This window comes from Aulostomus chinensis, chromosome 6, assembly GCF_037954235.1.
Source record: "Aulostomus chinensis isolate RoL2024-O1b breed Wild chromosome 6, RoL_Achi_v1.0, whole genome shotgun sequence".
Taxonomy (NCBI): domain Eukaryota; kingdom Metazoa; phylum Chordata; class Actinopteri; order Syngnathiformes; family Aulostomidae; genus Aulostomus; species Aulostomus chinensis.
The window spans coordinates 25256871-25275106 of NC_141325.1; the positions used below are offsets into that span (position 1 = coordinate 25256871).

At 40.9% G+C, this 18236-nt stretch overlaps 1 protein-coding gene across 1 annotated transcript in view; it reads right to left on the reverse strand.

Annotated features, from left to right (window-relative positions):
• Positions 1–18236, reverse strand: part of slc4a5a (solute carrier family 4 member 5a) — a 42769-nt gene that overhangs the window by 1971 nt on the left and 22562 nt on the right. Inside the window, exons 13-25 of the mRNA XM_086207155.1 lie at positions 15237–15411; positions 13329–13462; positions 11276–11547; positions 9548–9582; positions 8984–9175; positions 7555–7668; positions 5925–6086; positions 5156–5334; positions 4910–4982; positions 4706–4774; positions 4145–4318; positions 2090–2263; positions 1889–1947 (exon numbers count right to left, since the gene is read on the reverse strand). Coding sequence (XP_086063281.1) covers positions 1889–1947; positions 2090–2263; positions 4145–4318; positions 4706–4774; positions 4910–4982; positions 5156–5334; positions 5925–6086; positions 7555–7668; positions 8984–9175; positions 9548–9582; positions 11276–11547; positions 13329–13462; positions 15237–15411 — 1812 coding nt within the window. The remainder of the gene's footprint in view (positions 1–1888; positions 1948–2089; positions 2264–4144; positions 4319–4705; positions 4775–4909; positions 4983–5155; positions 5335–5924; positions 6087–7554; positions 7669–8983; positions 9176–9547; positions 9583–11275; positions 11548–13328; positions 13463–15236; positions 15412–18236) is intronic.

Here is an 18236-nt window from a genome sequence, read left to right on the forward strand (position 1 = left end):
CTTTTTTGTGGCATCATGAAAATATTCTCTCAATCAAATCACTCTGAAATCAGGGTTGTGACGTATGATCATAAATATGCCTCAAGCAGTTACGATACATAGAGTGAAAGAAGGCTATATAATTTTTAAATGAGAACTTTTAGATACATATGCAATTTTCAGAAATTTCCAAACCATGCCTCTTTCAAAGCAATGCAGACATGATGAGTAATTTCCTATAAAGAAAAAACAACAACAGAGGCAAGGTATTCTTAACGGTTTAGTAAAATGCGCCTGCATATATTGGAGCAAATGATTCCAGAAGTAGCTTCTATTCATGAGCTACACGTTGACTTGCAGGGAGGGGCGATCAGAGAGCACTGCAGGTGGGGCTGCTTCCCCAGATTCAGGAAAAAAGAAACAACCAAAACAGTGATGCTTGTTGCATATGGATGATTATCGAGATGTATATAATCTACTGCTCCCAGACGTACTACATGCACAACAGACTAAATATAACACACCTTCATTTATTCATCTAGTTGTCCATATACTGTTACACATTTCAAACCTTCACCTCAGTCACTGCCTATCAGAATAACTGAATACACATCAAAGAAGAATTACAGTTGTGTGTACAGAGGGCAGTATGGTGACCATACTGTGAGACATGAACACGCGTCACAGACAGAGTAGCAGCAAGGATTACACAGTACATGAGGTTACAATTCATCTGCATTGCCTTAAAGTGCATGGAGAGGAGCCTCGATGTGAGTCCACCTCAGCCCAAACGGACGCTGATGAGGACAAAGTTAGGTGGAAATAGTCTGGTTTTCACTGACATTATATCTGAAAATTGTATCATAAATAACAATGAAGGAAGGAGTAAAAGAGTAAGAATGATCACAGGTGTCATCATAAAACAGTAGTAAAACAAAAAACAGACCCTCAAATGGGGAAATATTAGTGGGAGTAAATGAAAAGCAACTAATTCATAAAAATGAAAGTTATTTAAATCAAACTGTTTTTTCAAATTTCATGTTTGTAGTGAGCACAGTCGTAGTAGTGCGTAGTGTTGTTTACTGTTCTGAATAAGGTTAACAAACAGGTACTGGACCCCAATGTTGTCCGTGGGAAATGCATATCATTGTAACGCTAGCTATTAGCAACTTTGAGCTGTTTCATGTGAACAGAACCGCTGTGGATCCAGATGTTGAAGGCCACAGTAATGATATCAACCACGAGCATGAATGATGACACAATAGAATCAAAAGTCTTTCCACTATATGTTAAAACAGATGTCTCTGCCCCGGGTCATTGTACAATCGTGTGGTAGTCTTTGCCAAATTAGACTGTGACACAAACACTGCTGAAAAATGAGAAGTTTCTGTTCAGACATTTTAGTTTTAAATACTTTAACGCCGCCAATCCAAATTGCATCAGGAAAAACCTGGACACCCCTAAAAACCTCCCTGCATGGCTGCACACCACCGCAGGTAAATCAGAAAGATTAATAATGTCAGTGAGTTTAATATCTATCTATCTATCTATCTATCTATCTATCTATCTATCTATCTATCTATCTATCTATCTATCTATCTACCTACCTACCTACCTACAGATACTTATATGTGTGTGTGTGGAAAAAAAGGGACCTTTAAAATGTTGTAGATCTGACATGCTAACAACATTAAGGCAGATGTTTACACCTGTGTAAAAGTTGTGTGTGTGTGTGTGTGTGTGTGTGTGTGTGTGTGTGTGTGTGTGTGTATTTATATATGTGTGTGTATACGTATGTTAAGGAGGACCATGAGAGGTAGCAGGCTGGCAGTGGGCCCCCCACTCAGATTGAACAACATCAGGATAGACCAGGTCTTTGTAGGGGATGTGCAGTTTGAGGACACAGTACCTGCGATCCAAGTCTGACTCAGAGCTGGGCGAATGATTGGAATAGGTGTTGTACTTCTCCTGCAAGTCAACACACACACACACACACACACACACACACACACACACACACACACACACACACACACACACAGTATGCATCAGAAACTCCTGTTATAACCCCTCATTCCTGCAGGGGGCAGAGGAAGCTCACATTTCTTACCTCTTCCTGGCAGTGGTCTGGCTTTGGCTTCTTCTTGTCCTTCTCCTTCCCCCTCTTCTTATCATCATCCTTCTTCTTCTTCTCTTTCTCAGGCAGCAGGTCATCCAGCCAGGCCAGGTCGTGCTGGGAGAAGACCATGTCCAACATTTTTCGTATAACCATCAGGCCCAGAATCTAAGGGTTACAAACAGAAACTCACTGAGAATAGGTTTGTTTGCGCCTCTACTTACATTCATCTCTTCTCATGGTTGCATATGATTTAGCTGGATGGTATTTCCAGATGACATTAACATGAATCATGTATATGCAATAAAATCTGATCACTTCCTCTTAATATTTAAAGTGACATTAATGTTTCTTTCCCTTCACTGGCAATCCATTTTGATAAGATTGCTCATAGTGCTGGATAGAGCTCTATGAGGAAAAATGATTCCTGGCTCTGTAGTTTCAATATGTAGCATGAAAATGCAGTGTTGCAGCAGCAGCAGCACCTTATCAACCACCTCTGGAGCAGCTTCAAAGCATATTTGATGTTTGGAGGGAGCTTGGATGCTATGCATGTTATGCATGTTAAAATCTCATGCAGAAGAAGTTTAGGCCTGTAAGGCTGCAGAAGACCACGTAACCACACTTAATGAAAAATAGCTCAACCACTGTAAGGCATGACATGCATGATAGTGTGCTGTGTGAATAAGTAACACCTGATTGGCTGCTGACTCTCACTATGGATTTTACATTTACATTTTCATCCTTGCACAGGATTTTTGCTCAGTTAGACTGTGGACAACACCAAGACATCAGTGATTCCAGGCACAGGTACCCCACTGGATTGATTCAGCAACTCTGTGCCACATTTTATAGAAGAGCCAGTAAATACATAGTTTCTACCAAGGTATCAGTCAAGATAAGACCCAGCCAACACTCCACTTGGATATACAAGGCTTCTTAACTGGGGCAAAAGAGCTTTTTAAAAAAAAATCTCTAAAAGGTAATCTGATTAGCAACACTACTAATTATCTTCCCAGGAGGCTATAAGCACACAATTCAACCTCTGAAAAAGACATCTAAACTGTGTCATCGAATTATGCATGGCACAGAGCAAAAAGAATAATAGAAAACAATCTAATTGTATGAGCCTGTCATCAAATTCACAAAAATGAATTCAACCTCTGAAAAAGACATTTAACCTGTGTGTCATGGAATTATGCATGGTGCACAGCAAAAAGAATAACAGAAATGAAATCTAAATGTATGAGCTTGTCATCAAATTCAGCAGTTTGATGACAAAAATGAAAAAAGATAAATGCATTTGATTTACGTCGCACTTAAAATAAAAAATTGGAAAATAGCACAAAGTTAAGAAAAATCAATTCTCAAATAAATACAAGTAAAATAAAAAATTCAAAAAACATGAGGAAAAACAATTATCAAAATTAGTATGTTTTATCAAAAGAAAAATATTACTTTTGCAAAATTATTTGGATTGTTGTTTAAGCAGCACAGAAGGCACCTTAGGTCCTTAGAACATTGAAGGATCTAGAGAGCATTTTCTGATCATTTGAAATGTATTTGTGGGATCGTTGCGCTAAAACCAATAAAAGATCAATGAAACAGCACCATTTAACAGATCTGTCCATTTTTTAAGCCATTTGAAATAAAAGAATGCCTGAAAAAACAATAAGATCGTAGAGTCTATTATATTAACCCTGTTTTTTATTACATGTTCTCCAACTATCTCCATTATTCTGAAACCTTAACTTAGAAAATGCTGAGGATGAGGCATTTGCACTTCTGCCTCATAAAAAGAGGCAAACATTGAAGTTAATATTTATACATGATGTGAATTTTAGTCAATTATGCAAGTAGCAATGAGGCATAAACACCATTACGAAACCCATCTTTGTTTTATTGGAGGAGAGTTGACAAGTACGATAAATCATCTTGTTTGCCCTGAGTGGGACAATACAGCAGAGGGAATTGAGTGCTGGGCCAATTGTGCAGAAAAAAAGTCAAGTCTGAGCTCCTCCTCTTGCAAGAGAGTGTTCAATCACATACCATTACAGGAAAGATGATCGCCAGGAAGGTGGATTTGAGGATCCAGAGCACAGCCAGACAGGTAATCTGGACCAGAGTGAAGAGGTGGACCCTCCTCAGAGGAACATGGCGGAGGTAAGAGTAGTCGGGCTGGTGTTTGGACGGCATCATGTACAGTTTAATCCGGTCCCAGAACTGTGGATGATGGATGATCGCAGTTTGAGTGAGTTAATCTCAGGCCACTTATCGCATGGATCGTATTCATTACGGCGTGAATTATTACAGTTACCAAGTGGCAGTAGTGTGAGAAGAGCAAAAGATGTTAGTGACCCAGGTTAATGTCGTGCAGACCCATAATGAATATCAATCTGAGACTGATTTGTATGAGTCTCAGCTCAGCTTGGCTGGAGTGGTGCACCTGCTCAGGCTTCACTCCTCATTTGAACCCTGCCAGGGTGCTGTTGCTCTTCCACATTTGTAAGCTACAAGTCGAGTCTGCCTGTGTTTATTTCAAATGAGCTGCTTCCTGCTCGCTGGCCTAAAAGAAATAATGAGAATTAATCAGTTTATTCTGACACAAACCTGGATTCCACTGAGGGATGCTACACCCATGTAGAGGAAGACTCCATACAGCACAGGCATGGGGATGAACTACAGCAACAAGAGGGACAGGTTGACCATAACGCACGATACAGCTAACAACATAATGCTATTCATTATTATTTCATATAAATAAACTTGGAAATTCATGTGACATATGTGACTCATTCACAGTGTGCGTCATACCTTAAGTATGGGAGCGAGGAAGATGGAGACCCCAGTGAGAACAAACACCAGAATTCCTGTCATTCTTTGTTCTCTGTATATTGGACATTGATACACAAGAGACAGCCGAGTCAGCTTCACAAGGCATCTCACTATCTCTTCCACAAAGGGTTTCTCTCATATCACAATATGGGTTTTGGTGTAGAGAGGACATTTCCCAAGCAGCGGGAGTCTTTTTTGATTGCTTTTGTCTTGCAGTGGACTGACCTGACCCCGAGGAACTGCGGCTGTTCTCCAGGAGCGCTGGATTCGCTCTCCATCTTCAGAGAGTCGATGTGGGCGATGGAGATGACAGTGGCAGCGACGTACCAGGGAAGGCCCAGGAAGGAACAGGTGGCCATCAGGACACCCACCCAGAACAGATCCAGGTGGTAGCCACAACCTTTCTGCCCGGGACACCAGACACAGAGGATCAAGTTTAAAGCTGTAGTGCATCTTGTCTTTATATAAATTAATACCCTATATATTCAATTACTCACTAATGATAATGCTGATTAAGTGAATCTCCATCAGGTAAATCTCTTTGAATTTCCCAGTGTTTGGAGTATGTGTCTGTGGCAACATTCCTGTGTGGGAGGATGCAGGCTGCACATGTTCTCTGGGTGCACCAGAGACTTCTTCTGGTCAAGCTGTCTACTTCCAGTTATCCCTAAACAATTTGATGATGCTCTCTAGGTGTTATGAGGCCCCACAGATATTAAAGGAGTCAGTCGGTTACGTGATGCTCAAAACTCTTAAGCCACTTTTTTAAAGCCTAAAAAGTAACTACAGAGCCAATAACATAATGTTCCACACTTCATCTTTAAGAGATTGAAAAGCTTTGGCCAGAATTGATTTGGGGTTTTTGTGGTATATTAATCTCCTTATGTTGTTCTTAACCTGATGGTGAATTAGTTCATCCAATATATCAGTTGTGACAACATAAAAAAAAAAAATTCAAATGAGACTTTGTTTTAAATGACAGTAGCACATCTACCTTGAGTTTGTTCTCCTTGCGGTTGACAATAACAGCACTGATCTGCTGGTCCATGAAGATGAGGATGGTGACGAGGAGGGCAGGGACAGAGCTGGCCAGATAAACCCACCACGGGTTCTTTCCAAATGGCATCACCAGCCAGCCGCGATCCGGCCGGGTTGGCTGGTTAGAGATGAGAAGCCGTTATTCATCAAGATTTTTGATCATCATGAATTCATATCTAATTTTGACAGGTCTTCTCTTTATTCTCTTTATTATTTGTTTTGCGGTTACAATTTCATGTATGTACATCGTGTTAGTACATTTCTATTCAGTTGTGTTTATTGTCAGAGAAGTAGTTCCGCTAATTATATACTGAATTAAATTCCATGGGGAAACAAGGCGGCATGTAATGTAGCATCACTGTACTGTAATCTAATATCACCAACTTGTGATCAGACTTTATTTGTTGATACACAATACGAATTTCACCTCACTTTACTCTCAGGACTTTGATCGCTTGACCATTTATTTTTATTTGCATCATTCGTACAAGTTAGACTGCAGGATCATTTGTGTTTATTCCTCATACTTAACCAATACAGGGACATTCAAGTCAGTGGCAAACCTCAATTTGATTCACCCATGTAAATGGCTGTTGCAGGCAGCGAAGGATTGGCGGAACATGAGCACTGACTGCCTGATTACAGATAGCCGGGTGGCCAGGGATACCTGCTACCGTAACTCAGCCACAATAACTCGGACCAGCTGCTGTCAGCTCAACAACAGTTGAGCCCTGGAGGGGCCACCTGAACCTGGTGCAACATCGCCAAATCAAATGTCCCTTGGATTGTTAAACATATCAGGACTGGTGCACAAACACTGGAATGCATGGATGAAGTGATGATAAACTGGCCCTCCATTGCCAGACTAAACAGGATGTTTGTGATTTGGGAGGATCTTCACATTGATTGGCTTTCCTGACACAGCTACAAGTGAATTTCATGCTTAAATTTGAATACTGTCAACTTGTGCAAAGAGGCAGGAACATCATTCACTCTGCAATTCACATTCATGCTGCATTGTTCATTTAATTCACATCAATCGACAAATCTTTGCGTTGGCTTTATTCTGTATATAATTTAATCTTGTGAATAATTCACTTTGCATTTGGTGTTAACACAACTTTACTCTCCTTCACTGTTGCAGCAGCATCAACATTTCCCATTGCTGCTACTTTATCAAGTGTTTAACTGAAGAAACGTGAAGTGGATTTTATTATGAAAACATCATTGGAAACATTGTATTCGTCACATGTTAATGTGCAAAGTTGCATCTGTAAAACAAGAGCAGGCTCATTTTGGGATATTTTCCTGCTTGCTATTGTCTGGAACCATGTTTGCACCATGTGCATTCATGATTGAGCTCCAGATGAGCTCCTGGTGCCTTGTTATATACTAAAAAGGAGAATTATTTATTCATGTCTTCACTCAAACAACATGAGTTTGTTTCCTGCTTTATAAAATCATACACCAGCTGCTTGCTGTAATATTAAGCCCCACTAGCTGTGCGTGGTGACTGTAGGTCTTACTAAATGTGCCATTGTTTCATTTAATTTATTCAGTTTATTTCCCAGTGCAGTAAGACGTACCTTAAATTCTGTCGGGACGATGAGTTTAGGGGTTTTGAGGCCCATCAACATGTCAAGCCCCACAAACGTCATGATTGACATGAAAATGGAGAAGTCACTGATGAGTTTCCTCAGCTGGTTTGGCAGACGGAGAAAAAAAAGTGACAAAACAGTACATGAACAACAATGGCAATGATGTGCTGAGGGAGTGTGGAACACTGCAGTGACTACATAGTGGAAATCTGCTTGTTACACCTTGTTTTTCTGAAAGAAAAAATTTCTATTCCTTTAAAATATTTCACAACATTTTCTATAAATATCTTGCACCTCAAATGAGTCATCTTTCATGTAATTTCCTCATTTTTTGCATTTTAGTTTCCTAGATGGTTTTGCTTGTAGTTCACATAAACATGACTTCCATATCCGCAACATTTATCACATGAAGCAGCAACAGCAGCAGAGTGTAGCACTGTGTAAGTAGAGTACAGATTATTGGAAGCATAAATGTTAATAGGCAGATGCATTGGGAAGTATTTCATAATAACTCTCATGGCGTTTGTTGATCTTGGTGAATTTTCCTTTTGGTACGAAGCTGAAACTTGTAGCTCTGCTCTGTTTAAACCTGAGTATAATTTTGGAACTGAAAATTCCTGCAAAAATGCAGAACAGCTTGTGTTGTATAGCAGTGATTATGATACTAACACAGCCCTATTTATGAACTGATGACATAACTAGTGACCAAGTTAAAGGAGCACTTCACCAAAAGAATATCTTGCTGCACAAATACATTTTTTCAGCTCACAAAGAAATTTTCCCCTCCAGCACAACTTCTTTGTGACTTCAGTATGCAGGAAGAGCCAGTTACATTTATTTAGCTTTGCTAATATCCAAATCAGCCCTGTCCAAACATATCATTTACAGACTCTCAGGTGCATTGTTTGCTACAATCTATGTCTTCTTTATCCAGTTTAATGCCCAGCAATCCTCAAACACTTTGATTTGATCTAAAATCAAACATCCCTGACCTGCTGGTGCATTCTTCTCAGCAGTCCAGTCTTGGTCATGGTTCAGCTTAAGAAGGTTATAATTAGTTGTTTCCAGCTTTAGGTAAGCTGCCCCTGAGAGTTTGTAATGTAGAGTTTTGCTGATGTTTGTAGTCATTGAGTCATCATTAGCTCTGAGTTAAGTATACATGGCTGGATCTTTCTGCATCTTTGTGAGCGCAGGATAAGTATTTGTGAGTGTTTGTAAGGATTGCTTAGGTGGGTAAGATATCAGTCAGTTAAAAATATAGTTGAGGCTTGGTATGAAAGCATAACTGTGACTTTTTACAAGAAAACTCCCACAGAGCACCTTCAGCCTTAACCACATAGGAACCGATTTTCCCTACTATTGTGTGTGTTTAATGTCAAAAGACGCAGGTAGATCTATCAGTGGGTAGTATTATCACCTTGGTGGGGAAGTAGCGGCTGAACTTGAACTTCTTGAGGGAGACAGTCATGGAGTATGTGCCAAAGAAGAGGATGAAGGACATGAGCGCCAGGTCCGGGACGTACTTGCAGGACTTTCCAACCAGAGAGCCGCCGTACTTCAGACACTCCTTCTTACCCAGCTGGCTCCAGTCCAGGGCTGTCACATTCAACTGGGATGGTGGGTGGCAGCGATGGAGAGACAGGAGAGGATGAAAAACAGTGTTTTGACAAACAGATGTGGCGGTAAAAATAGACGGTAAAAAAATTGTTAGCACAGACATGAAGTTGTAATCCACAGAGGAGAATAAGCGAGGATGATGAGACAAACAGTGATAAACAAAGGAAAGAAAGAGGAGCACGATTTTCTCAGAGATTTACTGTAATAGCTGGATTCACTGTAAATAAACTATTTCTTCTTTTTTTTTTCATTTTTGGCTTCATCACACACCTATTTTCATTCTGGGAAAAAAGTCTCTCAAAAATAGGATGCACCAAAGTGAAAATAAATAAAAACTGAAAAATGAATGAAAACAAGCACTTACCCCAGAGACACTAGAGCTGTTATCTGGCATTGGAACTAAACCATTGAAGATCATTGCAGGCACTGTTTATGAATGTGAGAGGGACAGGCAGAGACAGGAGGGTTAATGAGACAGAAAATGAAGAAGGGAAAAGGAGGAAAACAGAAGGGAAAGAAAAAGAAATGCGAAACATAATGAGAATCCAGCTGTTGGACATTGCAGAAAGCACTCTGCTGCCCATGCTGATCAACAAAGAGGTACTCACTTGTAAGAGATGGCCGCCAAATTTTTTGTGCATGGCAGAAACAAATAAGAGACAAATCAGTTACAGAAATCAATGTCTACAGATATGACAGCGAGTCACCACAATTTCCAAATTCTGTGAACACATCAGTGAATACTTGGGACTTTGTACCATGATGCACTTTATAATTAAATATTTTTTCCTTACGAGCAACAATTGATGATATTTTTTTTAATAAAACTTTTAAAAAAAATTAAAGGCACTATAATGTTTTCAGCCACTAGGGGTGCTATGGAGCATTGATTTCACAACAGACTCTTCAATGTACGTACAAATAACACAACTGTATCTTTTTAAATAAGATGCGATGCATATGCAAAAATCGAATGTTGATGCGAATAAACAAGCTGAAGGAAGAAAAAAGCAAAACATATGAAGATTATGGTCGGTAAACACTTGAAAAAAGCTTGATGGTGGCTGAGCAACGCAAGCAGAAAAAGCTACAACTGCCATCAGGCTTGGATTCTAATGTATGCAACAATAGATCAGAGGAAAATATACATTTAGAAAATCCTCATGTGCACCGCATTTGCAAAACTACACCGCTGACTACGTCATCACACAGATGATCAAATCTAGCAGTCGTCAAAGGATGTACAATCTGGATAACAAGAGCAAAAGAAGTTACTGCAGCATGGCTGAACACCAGAATCTTAAATGTTCTCCTCCTCCTCTCAAAATTGTCAAATCAGGAAACATAGCTAATCCTGTTGCTGGACTGATACAAACATGCACTTGAGGTTCACAACAGTTGGTGTCGTAAAAACTGGTGGGAAAGAATTATTTCATGTCCCTGTGACCATTGAAATGCAGTTAAAATGCTCTCTGGATCATTTCAGATAAGAGCCTGCTGTTACCGCGGAATAACTGCCTAGGGGCATTTCCAAGACGGCTGCAGTGGGACAACATAAATGTTTTGGATGATCAACCTCTAGTTACCAAAGTCTCAGCAGGATGATTTTCTTTACTGAAATGGGCTGAAACTGATCAACCAACCAGCAATCAATCAATCAATCAGTCAATCAAGTGATATGCTTAATGACAGAATTAAATGACAAATGAAAACATGTGACCTGGAGTCTCCTTTTAGCTGCAGCCCTGCATTGTAACTTGGACTGATGACACAAACACTCTCTGAAATGAAAGGGTTATTTCAAACAGTGTTTAATGGTAAACACCCTCTGTTTTGTGTCATAAAGTCTCATAATAAGAATACTTTATTTGCCACACACTGGGGAAATTTACAGATGATGTTAGGAGAGTAGGAGATGTTGGTGAGTGAACTTGCTCCTCACACACAACAGCTTTAGTGAAGTGAATTCTGGTGGGTAAACTGCCTTCGACCACCTGTCTATGTGACAGCAAACCAAATGGGCCTGTCGTGGCCACACCGCCACCATCTGGATAATCCCTCTGTATCTCCCTGAGCCAAGGGATGAACTCACTCAGGTCCGGAGCCAGGCACTCGCACTTGTAGGTGGTGACGTAGTCGGGCTTGAAGTCAGTGTTGATGGGGTAGTATTTGAAGGAGCCCACCATCTTCTTGATGGCATCAGAGATGAAGATGAAGGATATAAGGCTGGAGAAGCCTTCTTCGGTGAAGCGTGTCATGTACTTGATGATGTAACTGGCATCAGTAGCTACAAGGAGGAAACACTGCAGGCAGGAGTGGATGCCGATCCACAGACGCAGCTCCATGTAATCGATGCCATTGTTCCTTTGGGCAGGAGAAGTCAGGGAAGCAACATGAATGCAGGGAGGAACTTATAATGAGATTTATATGTCATCAACAGTATCAGTCATTGAAGGCCATGACACTAGTTCATTTATGCCTTGCACTCAGGAGATGGAAAAGAATGTTAACCGATACGTGGATATCATGCAAATCTAACATTATCAGAGATGCCGACTGTGCAGGAAGGTTGCTGACTCCTCTAAATGAAACAGTCTGACATCTATGCACATTGCTGCAGGTATTATCAGTGACACAAAGAGGTTTGGAGACAGTGTGCCAGCCTGATACTGAGGTTGGTGATGAGTTCAGACAAAAACAAACAATTTCTGTCACACTTCTTCAGGCTTGAATGGAATGAGCACTATTAACTGAAGTGTACCGTTATTACGATCAATCTGTAATAATTGTGACTGTTTGTGATAGCTGAATCAGGCATTTGAGTGTGTAATTGTGAATTTCTCCTGGAGATTGATAAAGTATCTATCTATCTAAGCATAATTTAGCATCTAAATAAATAATAAAAATAAAAAAACGTTTATGCTACACAAAAAAAATCTATCTATTTTTTGGGTTGGTAAAATATGTTTGGCTATTGTATTTGTTTGATCTACGTGCCATCTTGGCTGAGTTTATCCTGAGTCAAAACATTGGACACTATTTTGCATGTCTGAATCTAATCTGTGTAGGTCACACCCTGTTTGCAAAGACAAAAGTAAGCTGCATAATGATGTGACACCAAGTCAATACCCAGTGACCATCTTTTAGAATGTTTGCTATTCTTTGAAGAGAGTTGCTAAATTTGCATAAATGTTGGACTCATGGTTTTTTTTAGATTATCCCATTTATATTAATCTTAACTTGTCAGAGAGCAAAGCCAGACGAATGACTTAAGATACCTGCCCACATTACATCCCTACCTTCTGTGTCAGAGTTTCCCTCAGGAGTTTGACCTGAAACATTTCTGTCATGTCGCATCAGTGTTACATTTTGAGTTTGTTCTTGCAGTTATGCAAAACACTGAGCATAGAGCTGGGTTTGTGACATTGGTATGTGACTTGCTGAAAGCTGAGCATGTGTCAAAAAGCAGTTTTGACTGCTGTGCATGTCACAAAAATGCAGCAAAAATTTGGATGGGACTTCATAGTAAAGTTAAGATGTTTACATACTGTACATCACACTTCAATAGTGTGAAACATCAGAATACTCAACATGTCTTAATCCAATTGTTGTTTACTCCAACTACAAAAATTCGATCTCAATCAAAATCATCAATGAAAATGCTCATGAAGTTTATATTTTGAAATTATTTGACCATGGACCATTGTTCACTGGTTGGTAATGTAAACCATATGCAAGATGCAGAATCATGTAGAAAAGGTAGCCAGCAAGCAAAATCAAGCAACATTTGCAAGCAGCTGGCTCCAGCAAGGAATGTTCACCTCAAGATAAAAACCTTCCCTGAATGATTTTAAAGACCTGCTTAAGGGAAATTAATAAAGAAAAAGAAACATGTCTGGGTGGACTTCTAATGGTTGTGCTGAGTGTAATGAATAGAAAGCCGAAAACCTTTATTCTGACTGAATCATTCCCTCAATAGAGAGACAAGTCATGTACAGTAGAGCAACAGATTCTGTTGCGCTATTTTCTGTCATTCAACTATCAAATCAGTCTCTGATTGGCATTACGGAGGGCGTTCACAGTGCTTGAAAGTATTCCCTCTGTGTTCAACTAGTGCAGGATCATTAAGCTTTAAAGAGGCTCACTTGCTGAATTCAAATAGGAGTTTTTCAAAGATGAGGATTGGACCAGTGGAGCTGAGAATGATGAGGGGCTGACCACCAAAGAGGCAGAACACACAACCAGCAAGAGCTGTCCCCAGGAAGCTTTCCATTACACCCTGTTGGAAGAGGAAAGGAGGGGCACACCTAATAAACATACATAAACATGGAAAATGAGAATATGGCTAAAATGAAGGCGGCAGAGATAATGGGACTGGAAGAATTGAGAGTCAATCAGAGCCCTGTCCTGAAACAGATGCTGTGTAAATCTGTGTGTGGATGCGTATGAGTGTGCTGTTGTTTTTGCAATGGGCTTGGTGTGTCGATTGAAAAGACCACACAGTACAATAAAAATACTCCAACCTGCATGTGCAGCGGACGTGCAGAGACATTCTCCCGGGGGAAATTGTATTGCAGAAATATCAGTGACAGAGGAGTAGAATTGAATTAATCAGGATGTCTTGTGAAAGCAAAGCATTCAGAAGAGCGACAGGATGAAGCAGATATTCTCTGATTGAGAATAAACAAAATCTAATAAAGGAATGCTGTGTTACTTGTATGACAAACTAACATAGATAAAGACTGGTGATATATCCCAGCTAACCTGGTAATTATACAAATTATATATGAACTTCCTGTGCTGACATTAGTTGATTGTACTCTAGGGCTGCCTCTGCCTCTGCCCTGCGTTTATATTTGGCAACACAAGAGCTCAAGTGAATAAAGGAGCATGCCGAATTTTTTATTTTTTTTTTGAAACACACTTATTTGGCATTCTCCCTACAATCAGTATTAAGTGCATGTGTCTTAAGAAGCTAAAGACCCACAGAGACCAGATGACCACTTGTTGGCTTAACGAAATGAACTGTAATGGGTGAGAACTGTTAGAATACCTCTATCGAAAGTCATCAATAGATCTGGTCCAGGATCTTGGTTTGTCCAGAGGTAATCATCCTCATTCTCTCTTACAAACTTGCAGTTTTAGTCATCAACCAGTGTTTGGTTTTGTCGCCCAAATTACAGTGGGATGTTTGAGGGGCTGCAGGAAATCAGTGTGCCGAGGCAGGGAAGTATATCTCGCCTTTTTAAATAAATTCAGAGTGAATATCATTTAAAAATATATCAATACAGCTAAAGAATGTTTTAGAAAAAAGTGTATTTGATTACTTTTGACAGAGCTATGCTAACCTGCCCATCCACTATCATTCAGTGTGCTAAGCTAACCAGCAGTCAGCTGGTCTCTAAACAGTCAGCTGGTCTCAGCTCCCAACAGCACACCCAGAGGAAAGAAGGATATTTATCTTTTTGTCTGGTATGTCTTGGGAGAAAGGACAATCAGCATATGTCACAAAATTTGGTTTTGCAAACATAACAATATGATAACATAACATCCTTTTAGGGGGCATACATTTCTCTTCCATGCTTCAAATTGAGATTATCGGTGAGAAACCAGTGGGGATGAGGTCTCCACCTAAAGGACCCTAAGCCTGACACAAAGAACACTCACCTATTTTATAGAGATAGAGAAACATACTTAGAACGGACATGTCAGAGCGGCGCTGCTGTCGATTTATTTCTTTGTCAAAAGTAATCATAAATTACTTCTTCCTTATTTACATGGTGTGCAATGATGTAAATGAAGCAACTGTCTGTAAAAAAATCTTTAAAAAGATGTAAAACTTGATGTTATTTTATATTAACATAGGTGCAAAATCTCCAAATACGTGTGAGCACAACACAAGATTTGTTTTTTTCATTTTCCAATGATGAACCAAGTATAAATAAAGTTAGAGAGACACGCTACATGACAGCATATTTAAAAGACATATGTGGTATTGGTGACATTGATTGTTGCTAAAATGCATTCACTTGTGTAGCAGTCATCATTTTTACTTGGTAATTGTCTGTAGCGTCTCCCAGTAGACCGCCGAAGGTGATGGCATTGGTGATGCAGCCCAAGTAGATGAAAAGCACAGCAGAGATGGACTGGATGTGGAAGCCCTCATAGAAATCACTTGGTAGCCATGGCAATTTCCTCTTTATGTCCAGGCACAGACCCCCACAGAAGCTGTTGAATGCAGACACACCATCATTAAAAGTATAACCCCAACAAGAAACATATGTCATCATGGCTGAGTGGAGAGTATTTCAAAGTGTAAAAACCCCATGTCTGGCAGGATAACTGTATTTAATGTGCTTCATTCCATATGGGGGATCACTAAAGCATTCTTTCCACCCTGTTTGTACTTTGCTTGATCCACACACTTCTGGTTTGTGTCCTGTTTGTCAAACTGCTCTTACCAGGTCTCATAAAGGGGATCACAATCTAAACTTTGTACACTCAACACTGGTACCCCTCAGGGGTCAGTTTTGGGGCCCATGGAATTCTATCTTTATGCTGAATCTTTTTCATGGCTTGTTTGATCAGTGCCATGCAGCTGCAGCAGATCTGGCTGTCCCCCCTCAGACACAAAATTGAGATTTATCTCTGCCTGTCTCTGAGAGTGGTCCATGTTCTTGTCACGTCTCACATTGACTATTGCAGCATAGTCCTGGCATCTGCCATCAGACCTTTACAGTACATTTAGCATGCTGCTCTCCTCCTGGGGTTCAACCACTGTCATTATGTCATTTCCTTCTTCTGTCTCTGCATTAATCAAAATCAAGACATTGCACTCAGGACTGTAACATAATTGCCTCTCCCTATCCATTATCTATGGTCGGGTTCAAAATCTTGCCATACTCCCCTACCTCCTCAACCTTGTGGGTCATTTTGCCCCTCTGTATCTATGTGGGCCCATGTTGCATCTCTTCTCATCCCTGGCACAAGACTGATGAAATGAGCTTCCCACTTCTGTCAGAACACCAAGAAGTCTCCAAGATGCACCTCCCCTTCAGTGGTCTAGTAGAGGAGTTAAAAATCACTCGATCTTGACAGTTGATAATGTACAGGGACTCTGCTGAGGCTAAAGTCGCTGCAAGACTGAAAGGAAGTGGCAGGCGCAGGAGGCTGTCAACAGAGCTGAGGCACGGCTGAGGCACAAAACCTTGGTGGGCACGGTGGCTGTGGACTAGGCAGGGTTTGGCAGTTGTCCAAAACCTTGCTACAACAAAACCTGTGGGAAGGAGAAGCATCAACTGGTCCAGGATGAGATACAAGCAGAGGTGGAGGAAGAACACTGCGACAAGATGGTTGGCATGTACAAACAAGGAGCATGGACCATGTGGGAGCATGCATAATCTCGCAAAATCACCTGGGCAGAGCTCTGGAGAGCACTGCCCAATAAGTTTCTCATTTAGTCAAACTATGACGTCCTCCTAAGCCCGGCAAACCTGCACACCTGGGGGTTGACAGACACTCCCGAGTGCAAACCATGTAAGAGGAGAGTCACAGAAGGCTATGGAGATGGTCGATATCGCTGGCCCCATGACCAGGTCTTACGGTCTCTGGCTGACTCAATCAGTGACTAAATCTGCACAGCAATCCAGAACAGCAAGACCCAGCAGGTCCCTAAACAGTCTATCACCTTCATCAGAGCTGGCCAGAAGGATCAAAATCAGCCAAGCTCCTTGGGAGGGGTTCTTGCCACTGTTCAGGACTGGCAGCTCCAGGCTGACCTTTGAAGACAGCTCAAGTTCCCTGATCACACTGCTACCACTTCACTCCGCCTAGATGTGGTGTTACCATTTGAGTCAACAAAGCAAGTGGTTCTTCTGGAATTGACTGTCCCTTGGGAGGACTAGAAATATGCCAGGCTCACGCACAGTGCCAGAACAATGGCTGGAAAGCCCACTGTGAGCCAGTCAAATTTGGTTGTCTGGGTTTTGCTGGCCACTCAGTGCATCACACTCTTAAGCTCCTTGAAATGAGAGGACTGCAATCTAGGAGCCATCAGAAACATCCTGGAGGCCGCTGAAAGGGTCTCGCGGTGGCTGTGGACCTGTAGAGGGGATCTGTGGAGTAATGCGCCAATTGGACACAAGTCGGGGACATCAGTCAGGGACCGATCACCCCCCAACTGGGTCACCTGGGTGAGGTCATCTGATGATTACAGACCTGAAATACCCTGGGATCCCGGGTTCATCACTGATGAGGTGTCCAAGTAGTACTTACAGGCATATACCATTACTTCCCAAATCAACACCAATTCTATATCATCTGAAGGGCAGCTTGGAGAAGTAAAAACCTATTTCAGGCTTAAAAAATCACACATTACTTCAATGTCACTACAATTACTGCAAGCTTTGCACTTCTCCTCTCCACCCCTCCCTCTCTCTCTCTCCTCTCCATCCCCATCTCTTTCCTTCTTCCTCTCAACCCCATCCGGTTGAGGCAGATGGCCGCCCACTCCGGGCCTGGTTCTGTCTGCCTGAGATTTTGTCCTGCTAAAAAAGAGTTTTTTTCAGTTTTTTTTTCTCAAAAAACCCCTCTGACCTTGTTACGTGGGAACAAATCATATGTGGTTGTTAGGACTCATTAGGACCCTGCACCCCTCAATCCTAAAATTTTATGTTTAAGCTGAAGAAAGTCTTGCTTTACAAATCATTCCAAATACAGTTGTTCAGTAATGAACTATAAAAGAACACCGTGAGCACATAAACTTCTGTTACATGTGTTTGATCGGAACTGACATTAAGATGTGGATGGGCACCAAAAGATTTTCAGATTTGAAGTTGTTCAACAGCTTTCTTAAGTTCGTGAAAGGCTGAGTAAGGAGTTTTGTACCAATTTTCAGACACACTGCCTCTGATCAGGATAAAATTACATTTCAAATCTAATATAAAAGTAAACAAAACAAAGAGTGAAACATTTGGTTTCACTGCTTTCGGCGCAACTAGAACAGATTCATCTTTAGTCAAATTGGCATTCCAGCACGATACTGGACTGCCAAA